The 18,720-nt window shown below is 42.2% G+C and overlaps 2 protein-coding genes and 1 long non-coding RNA gene across 7 annotated transcripts; 2 read left to right on the top strand and 1 right to left on the bottom strand.

The window, feature by feature from the left end:
- Positions 1–991: 991 nt before the first annotated feature.
- Positions 992–12,838, top strand: bicral (BICRA like chromatin remodeling complex associated protein). Of its 4 annotated transcripts, none has more exons than XM_015962820.3 (13): positions 992–1,080; positions 3,012–3,074; positions 3,201–3,246; positions 3,477–3,525; positions 3,610–3,675; positions 7,107–8,357; positions 8,437–8,485; positions 8,569–8,609; positions 8,726–8,760; positions 8,856–9,001; positions 9,115–9,209; positions 10,345–10,447; positions 10,529–12,838. In XM_015962820.3, exons 3-13 carry the CDS (start codon positions 3,206–3,208, stop codon positions 10,999–11,001), a joined length of 2,349 nt encoding a protein of 782 aa, XP_015818306.3. In that variant the 5' UTR covers positions 992–1,080; positions 3,012–3,074; positions 3,201–3,205; the 3' UTR covers positions 11,002–12,838. The 4 variants fall into 4 exon arrangements, with proteins under 4 accessions (XP_015818306.3, XP_070401815.1, XP_015818308.3 ...); XM_070545714.1 differs by having other exon boundaries at positions 1,017–1,080; positions 2,252–3,074; XM_015962822.3 differs by lacking the exon at positions 992–1,080 and adding an exon at positions 1,090–1,680.
- Positions 12,764–18,524, bottom strand: LOC139063542 (uncharacterized). Of its 2 annotated transcripts, none has more exons than XM_070545722.1 (4): positions 17,825–18,524; positions 15,327–15,476; positions 13,882–13,941; positions 12,764–13,750 (listed from the first exon to the last, which is right to left on the bottom strand). In XM_070545722.1, the coding sequence occupies exons 1-4, from the start codon at positions 17,832–17,834 to the stop codon at positions 13,722–13,724; spliced, it is 249 nt and encodes an 82-aa protein (XP_070401823.1). In that variant the 5' UTR covers positions 17,835–18,524; the 3' UTR covers positions 12,764–13,721. The 2 variants fall into 2 exon arrangements, with proteins under 2 accessions (XP_070401823.1, XP_070401822.1); XM_070545721.1 differs by having other exon boundaries at positions 13,825–13,941; positions 17,825–17,980.
- On the top strand, positions 15,808–17,245 carry LOC129166578 (uncharacterized). The gene is made up of 3 exons (XR_008565563.2): positions 15,808–16,055; positions 16,241–16,334; positions 16,475–17,245. It is a non-coding gene; the product is annotated as an uncharacterized lncRNA (long non-coding RNA).
- Positions 18,525–18,720: the final 196 nt, after the last annotated feature.

Raw genomic sequence — 18,720 nt, forward strand, 5'->3', positions numbered from 1 at the left:
CCAGCAAATTGCATCAAGTCAATCAGGCAGAACCTTGCAAAGTGTTCCTTTTGTTATTACTGCCCTGTTCTATGCCCTATAATGTTTTTATGTGACCTATATGGGGACTGAAGATGTGAATTGTTTTTCCTGTTATAATCCAGTATATTTATGTCTAATGATGTTTGAATGGATATGCACTGCAATTATCAAATAAATGAATGATTTAAAAATAGAACCTGGTTATTGATGCCAATTTTGTAATACAAGCACACACCTGGTGAGATAGGTCTAATGTTTTGTTTTTATCTAAAATTGTTAAAATGTAAATAAAAAGGAAAATAAGACAAAATGTCTAAATTACATGTTTCCACATAGACAGTTTATTTTCATTCCAACTTTTTAATCCTACGTTTTTAAATATATTTATTTGTTAAATTTTATCATTTTTGTTGTGTTTGTGAACCTCTTTTTTATCCCAATAGGTGCTATGTAAAAGAACCTTTCTTCATTTTTAAATTTACAATTACTATTTTAATGATATTCACGGTTTTATTTAGCTTTAAAAAATTTACAAGTAGCTTATTTTTTTAACCAATATATAATTTAGCTGACTGAGCTTGAAACAATAATTTTCAAACATCTAAAACAGTAAAAAAATCACTTTAGTTTTTTTGTTTTGTTTGTTTTTAAATGACAGCAAGCCATCATGTAGTATGAGCTGAATCTAAACCCATTCTAAACAAACTTGTTTGAAACTTCTGGTCACGATCAGAACCTGCAATGAAGGCTCTTCATACCTGAGCAACGTCAAGGTGTGGTAAACACAGGCCCGCCCTCTACTGTTGGTAATGATTAAATCTAATAACGATTGCGTTCTGTACTAATATAAGGAACAGGAAATTGGCTTGTCAATAATACACATAAACACATATAAAAATGTTTCAGCGCCTTGCCTTAATTCACATATTTCCCAATCAAATAAGTGCAATCGCGCGCTGCAGTTGAGCACCAGTGATTTTGGTGCCCCCCCCTCCCCCCAACAACCCGTGCGGTGATGGCGAGGAAACCCCGTAGACAAGACACTGCTTTTTCATGACGGTGAGTTCCCCTTTGAGTGTATTATAATTTTGTGATAAAAATTTCAAGGAAAAAACACACACAGCTCCTTCCTCCCTTCCTTCAGGGAGGGAAGAGAGTTTGAGCGGAGAGGAAAATCTATCTGAGACAGAACAGGGACAGTGAGAAAAATATGAGTGGGAGAGGGAGAAGGAGGAGGAGGAGAAGGAGGGGGGGAGCAAATTAAAAGTTGCCAAATGGAGATATTGGGTTTCAAGAGGAGTGAGACAGGAGTAAAGGGTTTGCCTCTTTGAGTCGTCTTTATGTTATGCTAATCGGAATAAATATTTATGGCTTGACGCGGTTTAGTCTTTAGCCTTTTCAACGCATTCCAGCCGACCGGGGGAAAACGGGCGTTGTCGCCTCTGCGGCTAGCTAATCGAACAGCGGAACAGGCCGGGGTTTGGGGCTAAAATGTGGCGTCCCGTCCCCGAAGGCGACCCGACCAGGACACACGGCGATGCTCTAACGCCCGAATCCAAACCTCTCGGTTCGGGATGGCGATTCAGATGTGACGTTTTTCGTGTTGGCAGATGAGCCTCGTCGAGGACAAATGAAAGCTTCCCCCAGCAGAAAAGGAGAGTACGTCAGCGAGGACGGGCGTTTTGTCCTGCTTGAATGCGATTGTCATTATGTCGATTCAGGCTATTTTTGGAAATTAAACTCCCAAACTACAGCAGCCGAGCCTCGAGACCGGTCGTGGTGCTTCGAAAGGACGTGGAGCCTACCTCGGTGCCCGCATGCTAGGACAGATTTCGGCAGCGGCTTTCCGCTCAGAATAGCTTTCGAAACTGGGTTTTTATTAAACGAGGGTTAACAAGGGAGTAAAACCTAAACATGAAGGTCTTAAAGTCGATGTCCGTGGTTATTTTAGGTCTCCAGACATGGATACGACCCGGATTTAATTTTATGCTAACACATTGGAGTTGAATATATATTTATCCATCTGGTTTGGCTTCTAATGCTTCTTTTATTACACTAATAGGTCTAGTGGCATCTTAAAGTACACATTTAGTAGGTTACGCTATTTTTCCCCCCACTGAAATAAATTACCATCATTCATTCTGGGTTGTTTTCCGATTTTCTTTGCGTCAAGTCAACAGTTCTTTCATTTAGACTATTCGAAGACCTGTGATGCCGTTTATTTCCGCAGGAAAGGAGCTAAAGTCGTCTGCAAACGCGTTTGAAAAGATGTATGGAGTTTAACTGGCCAGTCGGTCTTTGTTCCCTTGGATTCAAAGATGGAGGCTGGACGTGGTGCAGCTAAAGACAGCCCAGCAGCCATTTTGTGCCTCTGCAGTTTTAACTCAACAACTCAAGACCTTATTTCATTCACACACGACTAAAGTCCTTATCCCCAAAGACCACTGTCAAGTTATAAAAACCGTGGGACTTTGTAATTTTGAGCATTTTAATAAAACGTTTCCCATTGATCTTAAATCATTATTATTCAGAATACAATAAACCCAATATGTTTAGTAGTAGCCTGGCAAGTCAGACTAAATTAATATATTATTAGCAAAGCAAGAATTTGGTCTAGTTTACTAGGCTGCTTTGGCAGCATTTGAACACACCACTGCAGGACCACACTGCATAAAGTCATGCAATGTAACTATATGGAAGCTTAAATGGCCATTGGAAGTCAAAATATGGTGCAGGGTGGAGTTATTTACACTCAAATGCCCATTTCTACTCTGCAGACATGACAGCCAGTGTAGGAGAGCAGAGTAATGGGAGGGAGTTTGTTGGTAGGAAGGGTGGAGGCCATCCTGTCCTTTACTTGTTGACTGAATAACACGTTTTCTTTTCCACACCCATGTTTCACACACTCACCTATCAGTCTTGTATTCCCCACCTCTACATGATCAAAAATGATCTTGTAAATTTACTAAATGCAGTTTTTCACCCTCCAGCTCAGCCTGTTTCAGGGGAAAAGGGAGGTAAATGACTGAATCCATGCTTCCTGGTGGACATCTGTGAGTTAGCATTTGTTTCTATGAAAACATAAAAACAATTCCAGTGAATGAGCTTATGAACGTGTACCTAAGCATAAACATTAAACTTCTCCCACATCTTCACATGCTGTCTCCGGACTGTTTCAGGTGTCATGGATGATGACTATGATCGCCGTCTTCTGGATATTTTAGGGTAAAATGCTAATTCAATATCTAGAATCTACATGATCAAAGTTTGCACTAAGCATGTTACAGCCTGATCACACATTTTCATTTTTCTTCAATAGTTAAGCAGCGTTTTTTTTTTTTTTTAGAAAGTCTTTGCCTCTTCAACAGGACAAATTATGCATTTTAGTGCTACACAGTAAACAAACTACACCTAGTATTCTTGGCTGGTAAACATCTTCCCTTTATTCCTCTCAGAGATGCAGATGCATTGAACGATTATCTCCACGGCAGCAACAGCAAGTCTGTGAGTCCCTGCTGCTGACTGGTGTTGAATGTCCTTGTTAGATATTCAAGTTTATGACTGTTTTTGTTTTCTTTTTCAAACAAGATTGAGGAAGATGATGTGACAAATGCAGCTTATGGGTCAGATGGATCTTTCTTTGCCAGTAACACAGTGAGTACGCTCATAATAGTTTTGATCAAATCTAAACAGACATTTATCAAGAGTCATTTACATTTTAGCTATAAACGTTAAAGGTGTGGATCACTCCTTTATTCAATACATTTGCAGTGTTCTCTAGTACAAATTAATGCCTTGTAAGTTATACTCTGGGGAAACAAAGCTCCGGTGCTGCATTTTCAGGAACTAGAAGTGAGCCGCATCGGAGTTGAGCTTCAGACGGCAGTATTTCCTGATATTTGAACAGCTCACCTGTGATTGGATAACAGCAATGTGACTCTACCACTGACTCAGTTTGCTCTGCAACGTTGATGTTGTATCTCCACAAATAACTCAAGCCTGAAAGACTTCTTCAGTGAGGTGGGGTTGCTAATGCTAATGGTTAGCTTCTACTAGCTGAGACGTTCTCTGCTATTTCCTGGACGCTAAACCAACGACAGCCTTCCTCGTCATGAGTTAAAATGGGTGAGTCCACGAAAGTTAGGTGACAGTGTGACGTAGATCTGTCAGGCTTTTCAAATTTGAGCCTTTCATCATCTATTTTCTATCAGAAACTAATGCAGGAGATGGGTGTAGGAGACTATTTTCATGTTCAGCCTGCTTAAATGGACATTATGGAAGTTTGACAGCCAAAACACGTATAGAAATATTAAATGTCTTCTTCATACATTCTCCTGCAATGCCCTGGTCCTGTAGAATGAGCCCTGGCATTTTTACTGTGATTGCCTGTTTTTCTGTAAAATCACAGAAAAAGAGAGATGCTCGGGTCAAACAGGCTGCTTCATGCGCGTTCACGCTCAGGCATAGCCCGTAGCATTTGCTATCAGTAGCTTTAGCAGCAGGGTGAAGTAGTGCCAACTCAGCAACTTTGTCACTGTTCCTAACGCCTAGTGATGAACCTAGCTACATTTCTGATAGGGATGCACCGATGGATCGGCATTTGATCCCAATCGGCCGATAGCGCCCCTATCGGTTTTGATCGGAGTTTTCAAAATAGATCAAAGCAGACCGATCAGGTAGAGTTGTCACGGTAACCGGTGTAGCGGTAAACCCCGGTAAAAAAAGTTGACAATAATAATAACCGTCTTGTTTAAAAAAACAAAGCTATATTATCTCGGTGGGGTTACCGTGGCTGCGGTGTAGGCGTGGTGACCCTTACCAGCCACCCTTATCATCTGCTGAAGTTGCCGGCGGCACATGCGTGCTTTGTTTACAACCAAAACTTTCTTGAAGCTAAAGCTGAAATAATGGCCAAAGGAGGAGACGGCAGCGCTCAGGAGGACATTTTTTATCCCTCAAAGAAGACAAAGTCGGAATTACGGGCATCTTTTGGATATTTGAAGAATGCCTAGGGACAGTTTCGGCTATCCTGTTTGCAGCATGTGCAGGAAAAGTGTCTGTGAAAGGCAGCAACGCTTCAAATCTCATGACACATCTGCGTGACCATCACCCACAACTCTACAGTCAACGCAAGGCAAGCTAACGTTAGCGTTTTAGCTAAAAATGCGTGATCCGAGGATTTTGGTTGAGGGAGAAAGCAACGAGTCGCTATATAAAGCAGCCGCAGCGCCGCTACCTGCATATAAACCGTGTCGCGGACACCCCCATATTGAAATGATGCTATGCATTACGGGGCTCCCAGGGGCAGATAAGAGTTGGTCTCTCTCCGAGAAAAATTATGAGTTTAACAATGATTACTGCCTGATGACATTTTCCCACATCTGCAAAGCTCACTGGAAGGACACAAACCGAGGACAATATTTTCCTGATATAGGGTTTATTACTCAAGTAAGGGTAAAAAAGTATCTGATTAGAAGGCTACTTGAGTACTGAGTATCATCTGATCTAATATTTTTAAAATGATGACATCAAACAGACATAAAATACGAAGTTATGGGCAAATATTGGTATTTTAAAGGCTAAAGGGAAAAAATGTAAACAAACAAACAACATAATTACAAAATAACACATTTTAGGCAAAATTTAGACACAAACTGAGGACAATATTTCCTGACATACTGGGTTTATTTAATTGTCTGAAAATGTAGCACGTTTAAAAAAAAATACCGAAAACCATGGTAATTTTGGTCACAATAACCGTGAGGTTACATTTTCACACCGTGACAACCCAATACAGACCATTTTAGATTAGGTTACATTTCCTTTATTCCCAGGTTATGGAGTTTGTAGCACTCTTTATAATGTTGTAGAAAATTTCTGGCCAATCCACGTGATCGGTATTGGTGATCGGTATCGGTGATCAGCATTCTTTGATATCGGTATCGGTGATCGGCAGCAAAAAACCTGATCGGTGCATCCCTAATTTCTGAGGACCCTTAGCTACTTTCTTTTAGATATTTCCTGCAAATTAGCAACAAAATAGCCATTTTTGCTCCAATCCGTTCTTTGGTTTGACATTGTTTCTGGTGTCATCAAGGATATAAAAGTTACAGATACTTTGAATGTTACTAGAGTGTAGCTCACCTTGTAAGATGTCTGGCTCCCATGCAGAAGACCTGAGTTTGATTCTGGATGTGAACATAGTTTAGAGATAACCACACCTGTGAGAGGATTGTGAAACAAAACCCCTTCAAAAATGTGGGAGAGATTCACAAGGAGTGGACTGCAGCTGCAGTCAGTGCTTCAAGAACCTCCATGCACAGATGTATGAATTTGTTATTTTTAACATGGGAGTAAATGGGGAACTTGCTTCCTTCTGGATCACACCCCTGGTGGATGAGGGGGGAACTGCACTTTTTGTCACTTATGCATTAGATTCAATTTTGGCAGGCAAGAGCTTGCCTCTTGGTGTAAACACAGGTTGCACATGTGACATCAGAGCGTTTTTGTTGTGGGCAGTGATGTAGTGAAAACTAAAAACCCCTCCTCTTTTTTTTTTTACATCCACAAGCAAAAGCTGACAACTGAGAATTTACAAATCTCTACTTGGGTTGAAGTCTTTGGTGGCGTTTGACGAACCAAATCATAAAAACAAAAACTTTGTCTTGTGGGATACCCGGCAACATGTGTACATGGTCTAAACGTTAAGTTTTGTTTGTAAAAATATAAAAATTCAAAATATTTTTTCTTGTAAAATAAGAATTTTTTCAGGTAGACATTGAATAGAATAAGTTTAACATAAGTCATGTCTAATTACTGTTAACATCAGAAATAGTTTAGCTGAATTCTTGTATAGATCCAGTGTAAAGAAAGATTACCAATAACTTGTTCATAGAAATGTGTGCGTTTTGCACAGTTGGAGCTTTAGGATAAAAACGAATTTCTCCTCAAAACAATCTATGATGTAATCTGGCTCTGGTACCTTCATGTGGAATGACTTAAATCATTTTTTTCTTTTGATATGAGTCAAAAAAAAAACAGTACACAAGCACAATTATAGTTTTTTTTTTTATTATGTGCTTCAGGTTAGCTCCAGTGCTGGTCTCAAGGATGGCTCTTCTTCCATGGGAGAATTTGGAGAGGACTCATCTGGGGCAGGCCTCCAGCTCTCCAGCAGCCTCTCCTTTATTGAGGACGAGCTGGGGGCTGGTAGCTCCCCTGAAGGGGTGGATCTTGGCGGAGAAGACCAGCATTTTGACATCCTCCAGAAGTCCCTCATGGAGGCTGACATCACTGAGCAGACGCTGGCCCAGGAGGCCTTGTTGGACTCCCAGCCTGCTCCCACTCTTGTTCAGGCTCCAGTTCCCTTTTCCTCACAGCTGGTCTCGGGGAGTTACGGAGGTGGGGTTGGCGTGGTAACCACAACGTCTGCTGCCATCCCAGCCGGCCAGTTACTGCAAGGAATGCCCCCACTGCCCAATGGCTCGACCCAGCACATCCAGGTGTTGGGGTCCTTTGGGACAGGCGGTGGTGTGATGACTCTGAGCAGCTTGGAAAGGACTCCCCAGATTGTCTTGAGGCCAGGGTTGCCTGTGGCTTCAGCAGGAGCCACGACAGGAGGGCAGGTGTTTGCCTCAAACCAAGGGCAGGTGGGCCAGGTCGGCTTACCTTTTAAAAACATCCCCCTTCAAAACATCATCATCCAAAGAGGCCCAGGAGGGACCCAGGCTATCGTCAGACCCATCCAGCCTAAACCCCCTCTTGCTGGATCCCAGACGGTCTACAACCTTGGTGTCCAGCCGTCTCCCACCTCCATGGCTAATGTGAACACTAACACCACTGCTCCTGTAGGACAGTACACAGCTAATGGGACCATAGTGGTGCAACCGCCACTGGAGCAGCAACAAGTTCCAGCCCAGACAAACTTACCCGCGGGACAGTTCCTACTCCCCAACTCGTTGACGCTCACTCCCTCCACCGCCATCCACAATGGCACCACGAACCCCTGCTCAAGTGCTTTAATCACCAATCAAAACACCATGCAGATCGCTGCGCCCGCCGGTCAGCTGATTCTGAATCAGGGCATGGCGAGTGGGGGTCAGGTTGTAGGAGATGTAACTCCGACATGGACAGGAGTCTCTTGTGCAAGCACCACCCCTGTACAAACCTGCACCCCTGGGAGGTTGACTCTGGTTGGCCCGGCAACGGCTGGGATTGGAGGTCACCAAGCATCCGGTTGTCACGTTCAGCGCCTTCTAGTGACTCAAACACAGAACTGCACTTCTCTGTCTCCTTTACCTGGCAACGTGACACAGGAGCAAGGAGATTTCAGACAGGTATGAACAGAAATGATGGATTTTTATCTTGTATTTTCCCTGTGAACGGCTGTGTGACCAACACGATCATGTTTATCAGATTTCTACATCACCTGCCTTTAAGCAGGGACAACTTGGCAGCATTCATGGTAACTAAAACATCATACTTCGTTATAAATCTGACTTATTGCAATTTTCTGTTCTTTAACCTTATTATTTGTTCATGTTTCAGTCACGAAAACCCTAACACAAGATTCAGCACCAACCTCTGAGGTATGTTGGGTTTTATTTAAAACGTTTTTAAACGTAAAGGTGGAATACGGAAACGAAAAGGAAACCAGTTGGATTATGACAGTTTTTTTGTTTTCTCCGTACATGTCACTGCTCAGAGGCCCGTCGCTTCACCTCTCACAAGAGGCGATCTGTAAGTTTCATGACCTATTGAGATGCTTCTCATATCGTGGTTTAATTGAGTTGAATTTGATGATTATCTACCATCTTATTCCTTGAATTGAACAGGATTTTGCAGCAGCTGAGGAAGGATCACACAGGAGTTCAAACCCCAGACCGAAGGAAGTTTGCGTCAGTTGATGATGCACTGCAGAGACTTCTCTCTTATCACTTGTTCCAAGGGGCTCCACCAAACCAGGACGAGTTCTCCCAAGGTACCGCTTTGAAGATATTACCTTCCCTTCAGAGGTCGCTCATTTTACATCTTTGGTGGAGAAAAATAAAATGATCTTTTATCTGAATACTGTCTCATGTTTGATAACTCCAGTGGATGAGGAGTTTGAGGTGGTTGCAACCCAAGTGCTGAACAAGACCCAGGCCATGGTGGACAAATACAGACGACTACTGATGGTAGATGCCGAAGTAAGCACACACACACACACACACACGCACACACACACACACACACACACACACACACACACACACACACACACACACACACACACACAGATTAGGAGTCAGAACCAGGAGGATCTGGTTGACAAAATGTTACGAATGATCTACGACTGATGAGTCGACTCCGTTCAAAATGGCTACATCAATCTGACCTCAGGAAACACAAAGATGGCTAGAAGTCCAGCGATACATATGTCAAGTTATTTTTTTTCTGTCGTGTCTCTGCCGGTCCGCTCTGTTGCTAAGCTGGATGTTGTCTGCCATGCCGTAATGTTTATAGTTAACTCTGCAACAGTAGGAGTAACCATGACTCTTCTTGTCAGATTAAATCTGCTGTGACTTAGTCCGACACTCAGATTTACCATTCTTTCTGCCTCAGTGGTTAAACAGAACAGGTTCAAATAAAAATGACTTAACTTTTTTAAGTTAACATGGTGGTAGCTGGGAGTGATTTAGAACAGAAACAGAAGTGTCACCTGCTCACTCAAGATTTTGGAAAACAGTGACGACTCCATTTCTGAAGGCGGTCTTAGATTCAAACTCTTCCATGAAGGGTGAGATGGAATCTACATTTTTCCCCAGACCTCGGGGTCTTAAAAGGGCCAGATCACACTATTTTAAAATTTTAACGCAAAGGTACGCACCGTATATTAAAATATTACTGTTGGCATTACTGAGATGTCATTTATCTTAAAGATGAGTTATTTTTATCAGTATGAATTTATACCCGCAACTGAAATGGTTTGTTTTTGCAAAGCTCCGCCCACACCTGCTTCGACAAAACACGCCTACAACAGCTGCTGTTGTATTGTCCTTGGTAGTCCAGCGGTTTAAGAGAGGATAAATGCCTCGTAACACAAGTGGGCGACTTTCTTCTGGATGCAGAAAAATGTTTACGTTGACCAAATGCTGCATGAATGCAGCCAAAATCGGGTTTGGGGGTATTTCTCTTGAGGAAATGGCATAACATGGTAAAAAGCTCCAAAACATGGATTTTCCATGATACGGCCCCTTTAATAATTTTGCACATATTAATTCTGCACCCTTATGTGCCAAATGGTGTAATGCATAGAGCTGACCGGTGCTCATTTCCCTGCAGCGATCCAGTCCTTCATCAGAAATGGTGATGATTGACAGGACCTTTAACCAGGAGGAGCGCGGCTGCCTGACCCAAGACAAACGCATGGTTCTTGTGGATCCAGGTAAATGCGAAGAAACCTGAAGATTACTACAAAGCAGTTTTGTTTCATCTTTAACTCCCTCCATCCCATGTCGGGTTTCAGACAGCTTCCTGGAGGACTTCTGTTGTGGGCCAAAATCCAGACGTTTTCACGAACCTGTTCCCTCGGAACCAGTGAACACGGATAGTTGGGATGAGTTGGATCAAGGCTCTGTAGAGCCGGCGTACAGAACAGACTCCCAGCTCGGCTGTGGAGACCCGGGAGGGGGTGTGGATGTGGGAGAAAGACTCCACTCATCACATTCAGAGAACAAGACTGTTTCAGAACTAAAGAGAACTCAGCCGCTCTCCTGGTCCAGCGGCGCCGGCAACAACAGTTTCACTGCTAAAGGTTACTCGCAAGGTAAACCTGCGCATTTTGCTGCAGCTCCAGCAGGACAGGCCCACTACCAGACGTCTCATCACCTATCCTGCTCTCCAACGCAGCCTCAGCACTCCCCCGGGCTCACCTCCCCCCCTCCCCCAGACACAGACTCTGCTTTAGAGGCAGCAGTCAACAGCATCCTGGAATGTTAACACCGATGCGTCATGTTGTTCTGTAGGTACATTTCTCTCTGTGTGTCTAACTTCTGTGTGAAGAGAGGTGCACTTTTCCAGACTGATCCATGTGATAACACAGCCATGTAGCATTTTTGAGTTTCATTGGAGGGTTGTTGAGACATACAGGCACTTACCTATGAAGACCCGGGAATGTGTGCAATGCAGAGGATTAACAGATGCAATTAAACAAACAACAACCTTGTTATTCTAATGTAGCGATGCAGAGCCTTGTTCCTCTCTTCACACACGTCCAGCAGTTTGTGCCATTTCCCCACTACAGGGATGAGAAGGAGTCTGTGCCTGATTTTAAGTTTTTATATGAAAGTGTTTACATGAAGAAGCTCTACTCAGATATTTACTCCCTTGTTTCTCTTTTGCATTACAAATCCAACAGTGAACAAACGTGTTTAGTGGCAATTTTATGTTGTACAGATCTGGAGCAGAACCATTTTCAGCTGCCTGTAACAAAAACAATAACCCCCTAGCCATCCTAGAAAAACTCACCACACTAGTTACTGTTCTCAGCAGCTTCGTTACTTTCTTGTGCTTACGTCACATTTTGCTGAATTTTCTTTTGTACCTTAAAGGTACGCGAGTCCCGGCACAGACGCAGTACAAACCTTCACCCGTCTGTTTCGTTTCACATCGAGTTTGTGTACGTGGAGTTATGTCCTCAGATTGAGGAAGAGAAGTTGAGTTTATCTTTTTATTGAGATTTTCATTTCCTCATTTTTAGAAATGATATAAGGAAGATTGTGTTTTGTTGTTGTGATGTTACCCAGCTTTGTGAGCAGGACACTTGGACAGTTTTAACGACCCCAGAGGGTCACACATCGTCTGCCTTCTAGATACAATCATACATTGATCATATCTGCTTCTGTTTTAACAATTTCACACATCTAGAGTGTTTGTGCGTTCATTTGCAGCCATGTACACTAGTGTATGGCTGTTGTCGTGTAGATTGCCACGCTTTTCACGTCATTCCTTCATTTTTCTCTTTTTCTTACTTTACAATAAAATTTCTCACATTTGCTCAGTTTTCTCTCAGCAACACGACCGATTATGCCCAAAGGATGGGTTTGTGCTGAATCCCTTTTCAGTTTCCTTTTCTTACTATAAAGAAAAGTCTGACTGAGATGACACGATGCTCTTATTGGGATCATTTCAGAGCTGCAACTTTAGGTGATTGTGAGAACAAATGACTGAAATCTGCACTGTGGTGAAAACAAGACGCTGTTCTTGTGAACCAAACACAAAACCAAAGGTTCAATTTAATGTGATAAATGCTTTTAGAGTTGATTCTGGGTAGTGCGTCTTCATCAGTCACCCAAGAACAACTTTCAAGATCTTCAAAAATGTTTATAAGGAGCGATGGAGATGGTTTTAGTAGCATTTCTATTAATCCATGTAAACATCTAGCAGCTCGTAATCGCTGAGCAAACTGGGCTTTTTAAAGAACGCAAGGTTTAGCATTAGCTCCTATAAGTGACTGCTGCAAAATGTGCCTGTGGTGCTCTTTTCATCCACATAAAGCAGGAAATCCTGGTAAAACGTTGTTTTGAGGATGCATCTCACGCTCTCCAGTGGGAACATGCTGTGCTTTCTCGCCCTCATATTCAGTGCAGTTAACTGTGTTCTTCCATTTTCACCATTGGTCTGTCTCTTTTGATTTGTATAGTTGTTTTGTATAAAAAAATGAAAAGTTGAAATATTTATAATTTTGTATGAAGAAAACGAATTGTTTCAAGGAAAAAGAAATTATTTTTATTGTGTTGGCTGAGTGGTGATGTCAGAATAAATGGTTACAAAAATGCTCTTATTTCATTCTTTGTGGCTTATGTGTTCACTACAGGAGCGAGAAGTCAACAATAAATTCATTTTGAATACAACAACAAAACTGGACCCTCTTCAGTGTGCCTTCATTATTATTCTGAGTGTTCACACACTGGCACCGATGGACTCAGCATACATAATCACACCATGTGACAGTGCAAGCCTTTGCTAAAGAAAACAAACCTATACAACCATCAAAGTTTCTAGATATTTATCTTTAACGTAGCTGATGAAGTCATTTTCTACTGAGCTAAACTGTGTTTGTCACATTTAATCCTCTCGTGGGCTCAAGAACCAATGCACCTGCACAAAAGAGCAAAAAGCCTGAACGGAAAACATCCAATCTCCCTGAACGGGTCTGCTTTTAGCAGCACAACTCAACAGTGACACCTAGTGGTGGTTGAATAAAGTTACCGGTTGTCCTATGAACATAGAAACCAGGTTAACATCTTGCTTCTACCTTAAATATTAATATTGACAATAAAGAAAAGCATGGAAAAAATAATTTTAAATAAATGCAACAATTTAAATACCATAAACAGATGAGTATGAGCTAGTGCCAGTCTTTGATTATCTTTGGACATTAAAAATACTGTATACCTCACTTTCATCTGGTCAGTGAGAACAGAAACTTAAATATTATGATTTATCTGCTCTAAATTCAGCTTGTTAAACTTGAATTTAAAAAAATTCCACCAGTAGCGTCATCTTCACGAAGAAAATTAGCATTTTAGTTATTCAGTTCAGCAATCAAATTTAAATTCAGTGCACATTTACGGTTGGGATGAACTCAAATGTGAATAAAATACTTCCTCATCACCGCAGCTGTTCCTCAGTCACGCTTGTTCAAACACGATTCATCCTTAATGATACTTCCTCCAATGACTCAACTCTGGAAATTAAACAAACAGGAAAATCACCACACGTAATGTCTAATCTATTTAGTCGAGTGCTGTTCACACTCACTTATATGAGGGTAGCTCCAGATGTAGCTGAGCACACAGTATCCTGCCAGAAACATACCCAGTCCAGCTTCACCGCCTTTCTTTACATCAACGTACCTCCTGTAGTACCAGAGCCAGCCTGAAGGGAGGAGAGAGGCTGTGGGTTCCACTCTTAACAAGCTCAATTATGGGGAGCCTAAAGCCTAGTTTATGCTTCACAAGGGAGAGACGCACACGCACTGACTGAGACGTTTTGCTCCCGGATTTCTCCGTCACCCGGGGATAAATGCAAAGCAATTCCCCGCCAGGACAACAGAGGGCGTAGCGCTGTTTTGGGATATCCTGTCATGTATTCGGTCCAAGATAGTGCATTTACTATTGTGTTTTTCAGAGACTTTTTAACACGAACAATTATGTTCCTCATTCGCCTCCATGTCTTCATGCGCTACTATCCACCTCTGAACCCATGTTTCCCGTCATTTCCATCCACGAATAAAACGCTTGCTGCGTATCTTTGTACTCCTCCAGGCGGGTGAATAAAACGTTCATGTTTTTAGAGTTTTTCTGAAAGGTATTGTTCGAGCTGCTCCATATCTGCTGCAAGATATCTTTGGCTCTCTTATCGTTTTTGAAGGCGCAATGGCGATGCTGTTGACAAAAGCGGCGTCCGGACCAATCACAAGCTTGTGTTCCCCGTCTCATTCGACGGATGTTTAGAAAACTGGGCTCGACTCCGTATGGCGGGGCTATTCAATTCCGGGCCTTGAGGGCCGGTATCCAGCATGTTTTAGTTTTAACCCTGCTTCAACAAACCTGATTTCAATCAGCAGGTGATTAACAGGCTTCTGCAGAGCCTGATGAGCTGCTGCACAGGTGATTAAACCACTGAATCAAGTGTGTTGGACCAGAGAAACCACTAAAACGTGCTAGATACCGGCCGTCGAGGCCCGGAGTTGAATAGCCCTGCCGTATGGCATTAATAATGGCGTTGCGTGTCTTCGCACCGAAGCAGAAGCATGAACTAGACTTAAGTAACACCCATCTACTTTCAGACCATGGGTCCCCAAAGAACGAAAAAATGAATGCAAGCCCAAAAACTATATTTTCTGGAGGGGGCGTGGCTTGCTGCAGCTCAGATGAACGTGCCAAAAGCAGAGGTGCAGCAGGAGAGGCTGGTTTTAGCTGATGTTTCGGGATTAAAGCTGGCTGTTTACACTTATTGTGGAACAACTGCAGCTCTGTATTCTGCTCATTGCTTCAGATCAGTTCATCTGACAGAAATGTTGGTGGTGCCACGTGTTTAACACCATCTTTTTGGTTCTTCACATCAATTTGGACTGGATCAAGTCTGAACTTGCTGCTCATATCATCAGATGCTGGGATGCGACCCAGGATGCTCAGCCTGCTGGAGTGATGGTGGGTGCTGGTTCTGCCTAACAGAGCTTTAACATCTTGAAGGGTAACCTTCACCTGGTGACCACTTTGACTTTACCAACCTATGGACAGAACTGTCTTCTGTCTCACCCTCACAATCCAACCAGAAGTTGTCTTCTTCTGGGGGTCTTGTTTTTGACCTCACATCAGAGACCAGAAAGTCAGAAGTGTGTTTGGTTGTGGATAAAACACTCTTGATCTTTGGTCCCGTCTTTTTGGAGTCAACCTTAGATCCAACGTCTGCAGAAAGAAAGGCAAGACTGGGGTCTTTGTCTAGACTGGTTTTGGTCTACGTCTGCTTGCTGGGCCTATAGCTTTGATTTGAACTTGCTGAGGCAGATCAGGTTTCCTTCGTTGATTTTTTTATAACAGGATTAGATTTTGCAGCTTCTTTCACATCACAGAGACTCTTCTTTTGAGGCAGTGCAGGGAGGTGAGGGAGTAGAAGTGGTCTTTATCTGATCAGACACCTTCTGTATCTTTTTAGATGGTGATGCTCATGGAAGGTGATGCTAGCAGTAAAGAAGATAACTTCTTTCCTGCTGTTGGTGACACTTTGGCTGTGTCTCAATTCAGGGTCTGCATCCTACGTCGGCCGGTTACGTCACAGCGCCGCGACTAGGCCTGTCCCAATTCGAAGACTCCTTCAAATGCGGTCGACGAATGCGGCCTTCTTTTCGCCTAAATGAAGGATGGGTCCGGTGTATCCTTCAACAGGTAGCATTTCCCAAGATGCCTTGCGGGCCGGCCGGCAGAAAAACTTAAAAACAATGGCGGACAGTGAAGCGGGAGCTGTCGGAGAGGATTGCGCATATAAATGTCAGTATAAACTTGAAAACTGTTAGGTTAAGGACATTTTTGTGATACATGAACGTTATTTTAGTTAGAAATGTTACAGTAAAAGTGCTTGTATTGCGGTCTCGGCTCGTATGTTCGGCCGCGCTCGGTGTCGTACTTCTCCCGCTACGTTTTCCCCCTGATTTTAATAGAAGTTTGTATTTTAGGAACAAAAGAGAAAACCAGGGAATTTATTAAGCTTAGGGCGGAGATGGACCACATGATCACCGGAGCAAAGTATTCGGCGGCTGTGGCATGGAGGTACAATAACATCTCATATTTTAAATAACTCGTTTGAGTTTATTTTTTTCTGCGAAAACATGAAAGGAATAACCCGTTGTCCTCTTTTCTCTATATTTTCTCTATCTGTTTTTTCTTACATGTTTGTAATGGGCATCCAGGGGAAGGTGCCAGCGATGACCAGCTTCTGGAGCTGATCAGGGAGGACATGAGGCTGCAGAGGGCACAGGAGAGAAGGAAGAACTTTGACAGCTTTTTACTTTGCTAGAAAAAAATGGTTAAGGAAGATTAAACATGTACATATAAAAGAAATATCTAAATAAAATCAGTTCTGCATTAAACTCTTGAATTTTATTTTTGTTTACAAATGAGAATTGTTTACTAGAGGGTATCCGCTGGGTCTTGAAAAGTCTTAAAAGGTGATAAATTGGTTTTGGTCAAATCAAGACCCTTAGAAAGTATTAAAAACTATTATCACATCTTTGCTCTGGCTCAGCTTGTCTAAAGTATTTTCTCTGAATTAGCTCTCCAACAGTCAAGGAAATGATTAACCCCCAAAGACCCACGGTTGTAATATTACAACATCAGATTTAAGTCTACAAGAATAAACCTTCCCCATTTTTTTTTTAAAACCACATTTACATTGCTAATAGGTCCTATTGTTCAGTTCTGCAACACTATTGGCTGTTAAAATGTGTAAATAGGCCCGTTTATCTGGCCTCCTAGAACAACATGTGAAAGGTTAAAAAAAGATTTTGCAGTTGTTTTCTAAATCTGGGTTTCTGGGGGTTACAAAGCTAAATAAAACGTCGAGCTCCATCGTTTAAAGTTCCTTCTCCCTTCTGCCCAGCGGTTCCACGGTTGCTAGGCGACGGAACGTTCGCCGAGGGAGTTCATGAAGGCTAGGCCTGTCCAAATTCACAGCCGTTAACATCCGGTCTACCCGGCCGACGGAGGACCCAGCCCACGTCGGCCGGGTCCTTCGAAGGATGCAGACCCTGAATTGAGACACAGCCTTTGTTGTCAGGGAAGACGTCTGTTTGTTCATTTTCCCTTTAGCTGTTGTTTGGACTTGGCCGCAGAAGGATGGGAGGGTAGTGAGGCGGTGACATCTTACAACCTACGTTGTAGAGCTCGCTGCTGCCTTGCAGTGAGGCAGGTGGCTCTTCAGCCTTTTGAACGTTTTCCCACAAAACTGGCACACTTCTGTGAGAAATTTACTTACGGTATGTAAAACGTTTCACTGACACGTAGTTATATCACTCATTTATAAAGGTTAGAAAAACACTGCCAACAGTCCAAAAGGGTGCGTTCAAATGCTTCTAAAACAACGCGATAATAAATACGTTGACTCCTTGTTTTTCAGCTCAAGGCAACTGACCTTATCAGTAGTACAACTTCATTTTCTTTTTTACTGAGCTAACTTTGAAACTTAAAATAACTTCGTCCAAATAGTTGCGCAGACGTATAAATACCACGTGACAACAAATCTCAAGTTTAGTGACACTTACCAGTGCTCATTTTATAGGCGTATGGATAACATGCTCATACATTTATGATTGTAAAAGTTCAGCTACTAGCACTCACGATACAAAAGCAACGACACGAATAAACACGACATTCAATTCAGTTTTCAGTTCAAAATCGCTCTGGCAAGTGGAAAGACCCCTTTAGGTAGCACGTGAGGAGCCTGAATGAAAATTTTAAAATTCTACAAAATTACACATATTAAAGGGTTTGGAAATAGATTTCAGATGGCGGTTTATTAAATCGTTCGATTTCTAAGAGATTGATTAGCTTGACTGCAAGCATCCTGCGTAAATAACACTAAAACGGTTCAGGGGATTCACTCCTCCCCTACTTCCATCTTTACGTAATTCCCTAAAACCTACCGTGACACTTTTACGTGTCATGAAAAAAGATGTGATAGTTTGATTTCTGAATAAGCCTCTGATTTCTATCACGGCGAAACGTAACACACTATGCTTTTCAACTCAGTTACCACTAGTTACCACCCCCTGCACATCACCTGAGTCATATCTAATTACGTACCCACTGTAATTCTGGTACCGTTATGAGTAAATCTGTAACTTTCAATTCATAAAACTATTAATAACGTATGTTTCTAAATAGATTTAAAAAGTGCCCTACGAACAGGCAGGAAAGGAAGTAGTTTGTGGTCACTGAGGTGTGAAAATCCCCATCTGGCACAGTCAGTCAACAAAAAAACAAACAAAAAAAAAAAAAAACATGCATACACAGAATTTGTGGTTTTTGTTTTGTATGAATGCTTGCTTCATTTGTGCAATCATTCTTAGTTTAGTCATCTTTTACACCATTAATAGTAATTTAAGCATGTCTGGCAAGGTCTTTCTAGTCATGTTTTCCATTTTAAAAAAAAATCTTT

This window comes from Nothobranchius furzeri, chromosome 16 (genome assembly GCF_043380555.1).
Source record: "Nothobranchius furzeri strain GRZ-AD chromosome 16, NfurGRZ-RIMD1, whole genome shotgun sequence".
NCBI lineage: Eukaryota > Metazoa > Chordata > Actinopteri > Cyprinodontiformes > Nothobranchiidae > Nothobranchius > Nothobranchius furzeri.

Coding starts and splice junctions, on each gene's coding strand:
- bicral (XM_015962820.3), top strand. CDS start 3,206: ATGGATGATGACTATGATCGCCGTCTTCTGGATATTTTAGG. Junction 3,247..3,476: donor CGTCTTCTGGATATTTTAGG/GTAAAATGCTAA, acceptor TATTCCTCTCAG/AGATGCAGATGCATTGAACG. Junction 3,526..3,609: donor ACGGCAGCAACAGCAAGTCT/GTGAGTCCCTGC, acceptor TTTTCAAACAAG/ATTGAGGAAGATGATGTGAC.
- LOC139063542 (XM_070545721.1), bottom strand. Junction 13,942..15,326: donor CTTCTGGTTGGATTGTGAGG/GTGAGACAGAAG, acceptor TCCTCCCTTCAG/GCTGGCTCTGGTACTACAGG. Junction 13,751..13,824: donor CTGGAGCTACCCTCATATAA/GTGAGTGTGAAC, acceptor TTTAATTTCCAG/AGTTGAGTCATTGGAGGAAG.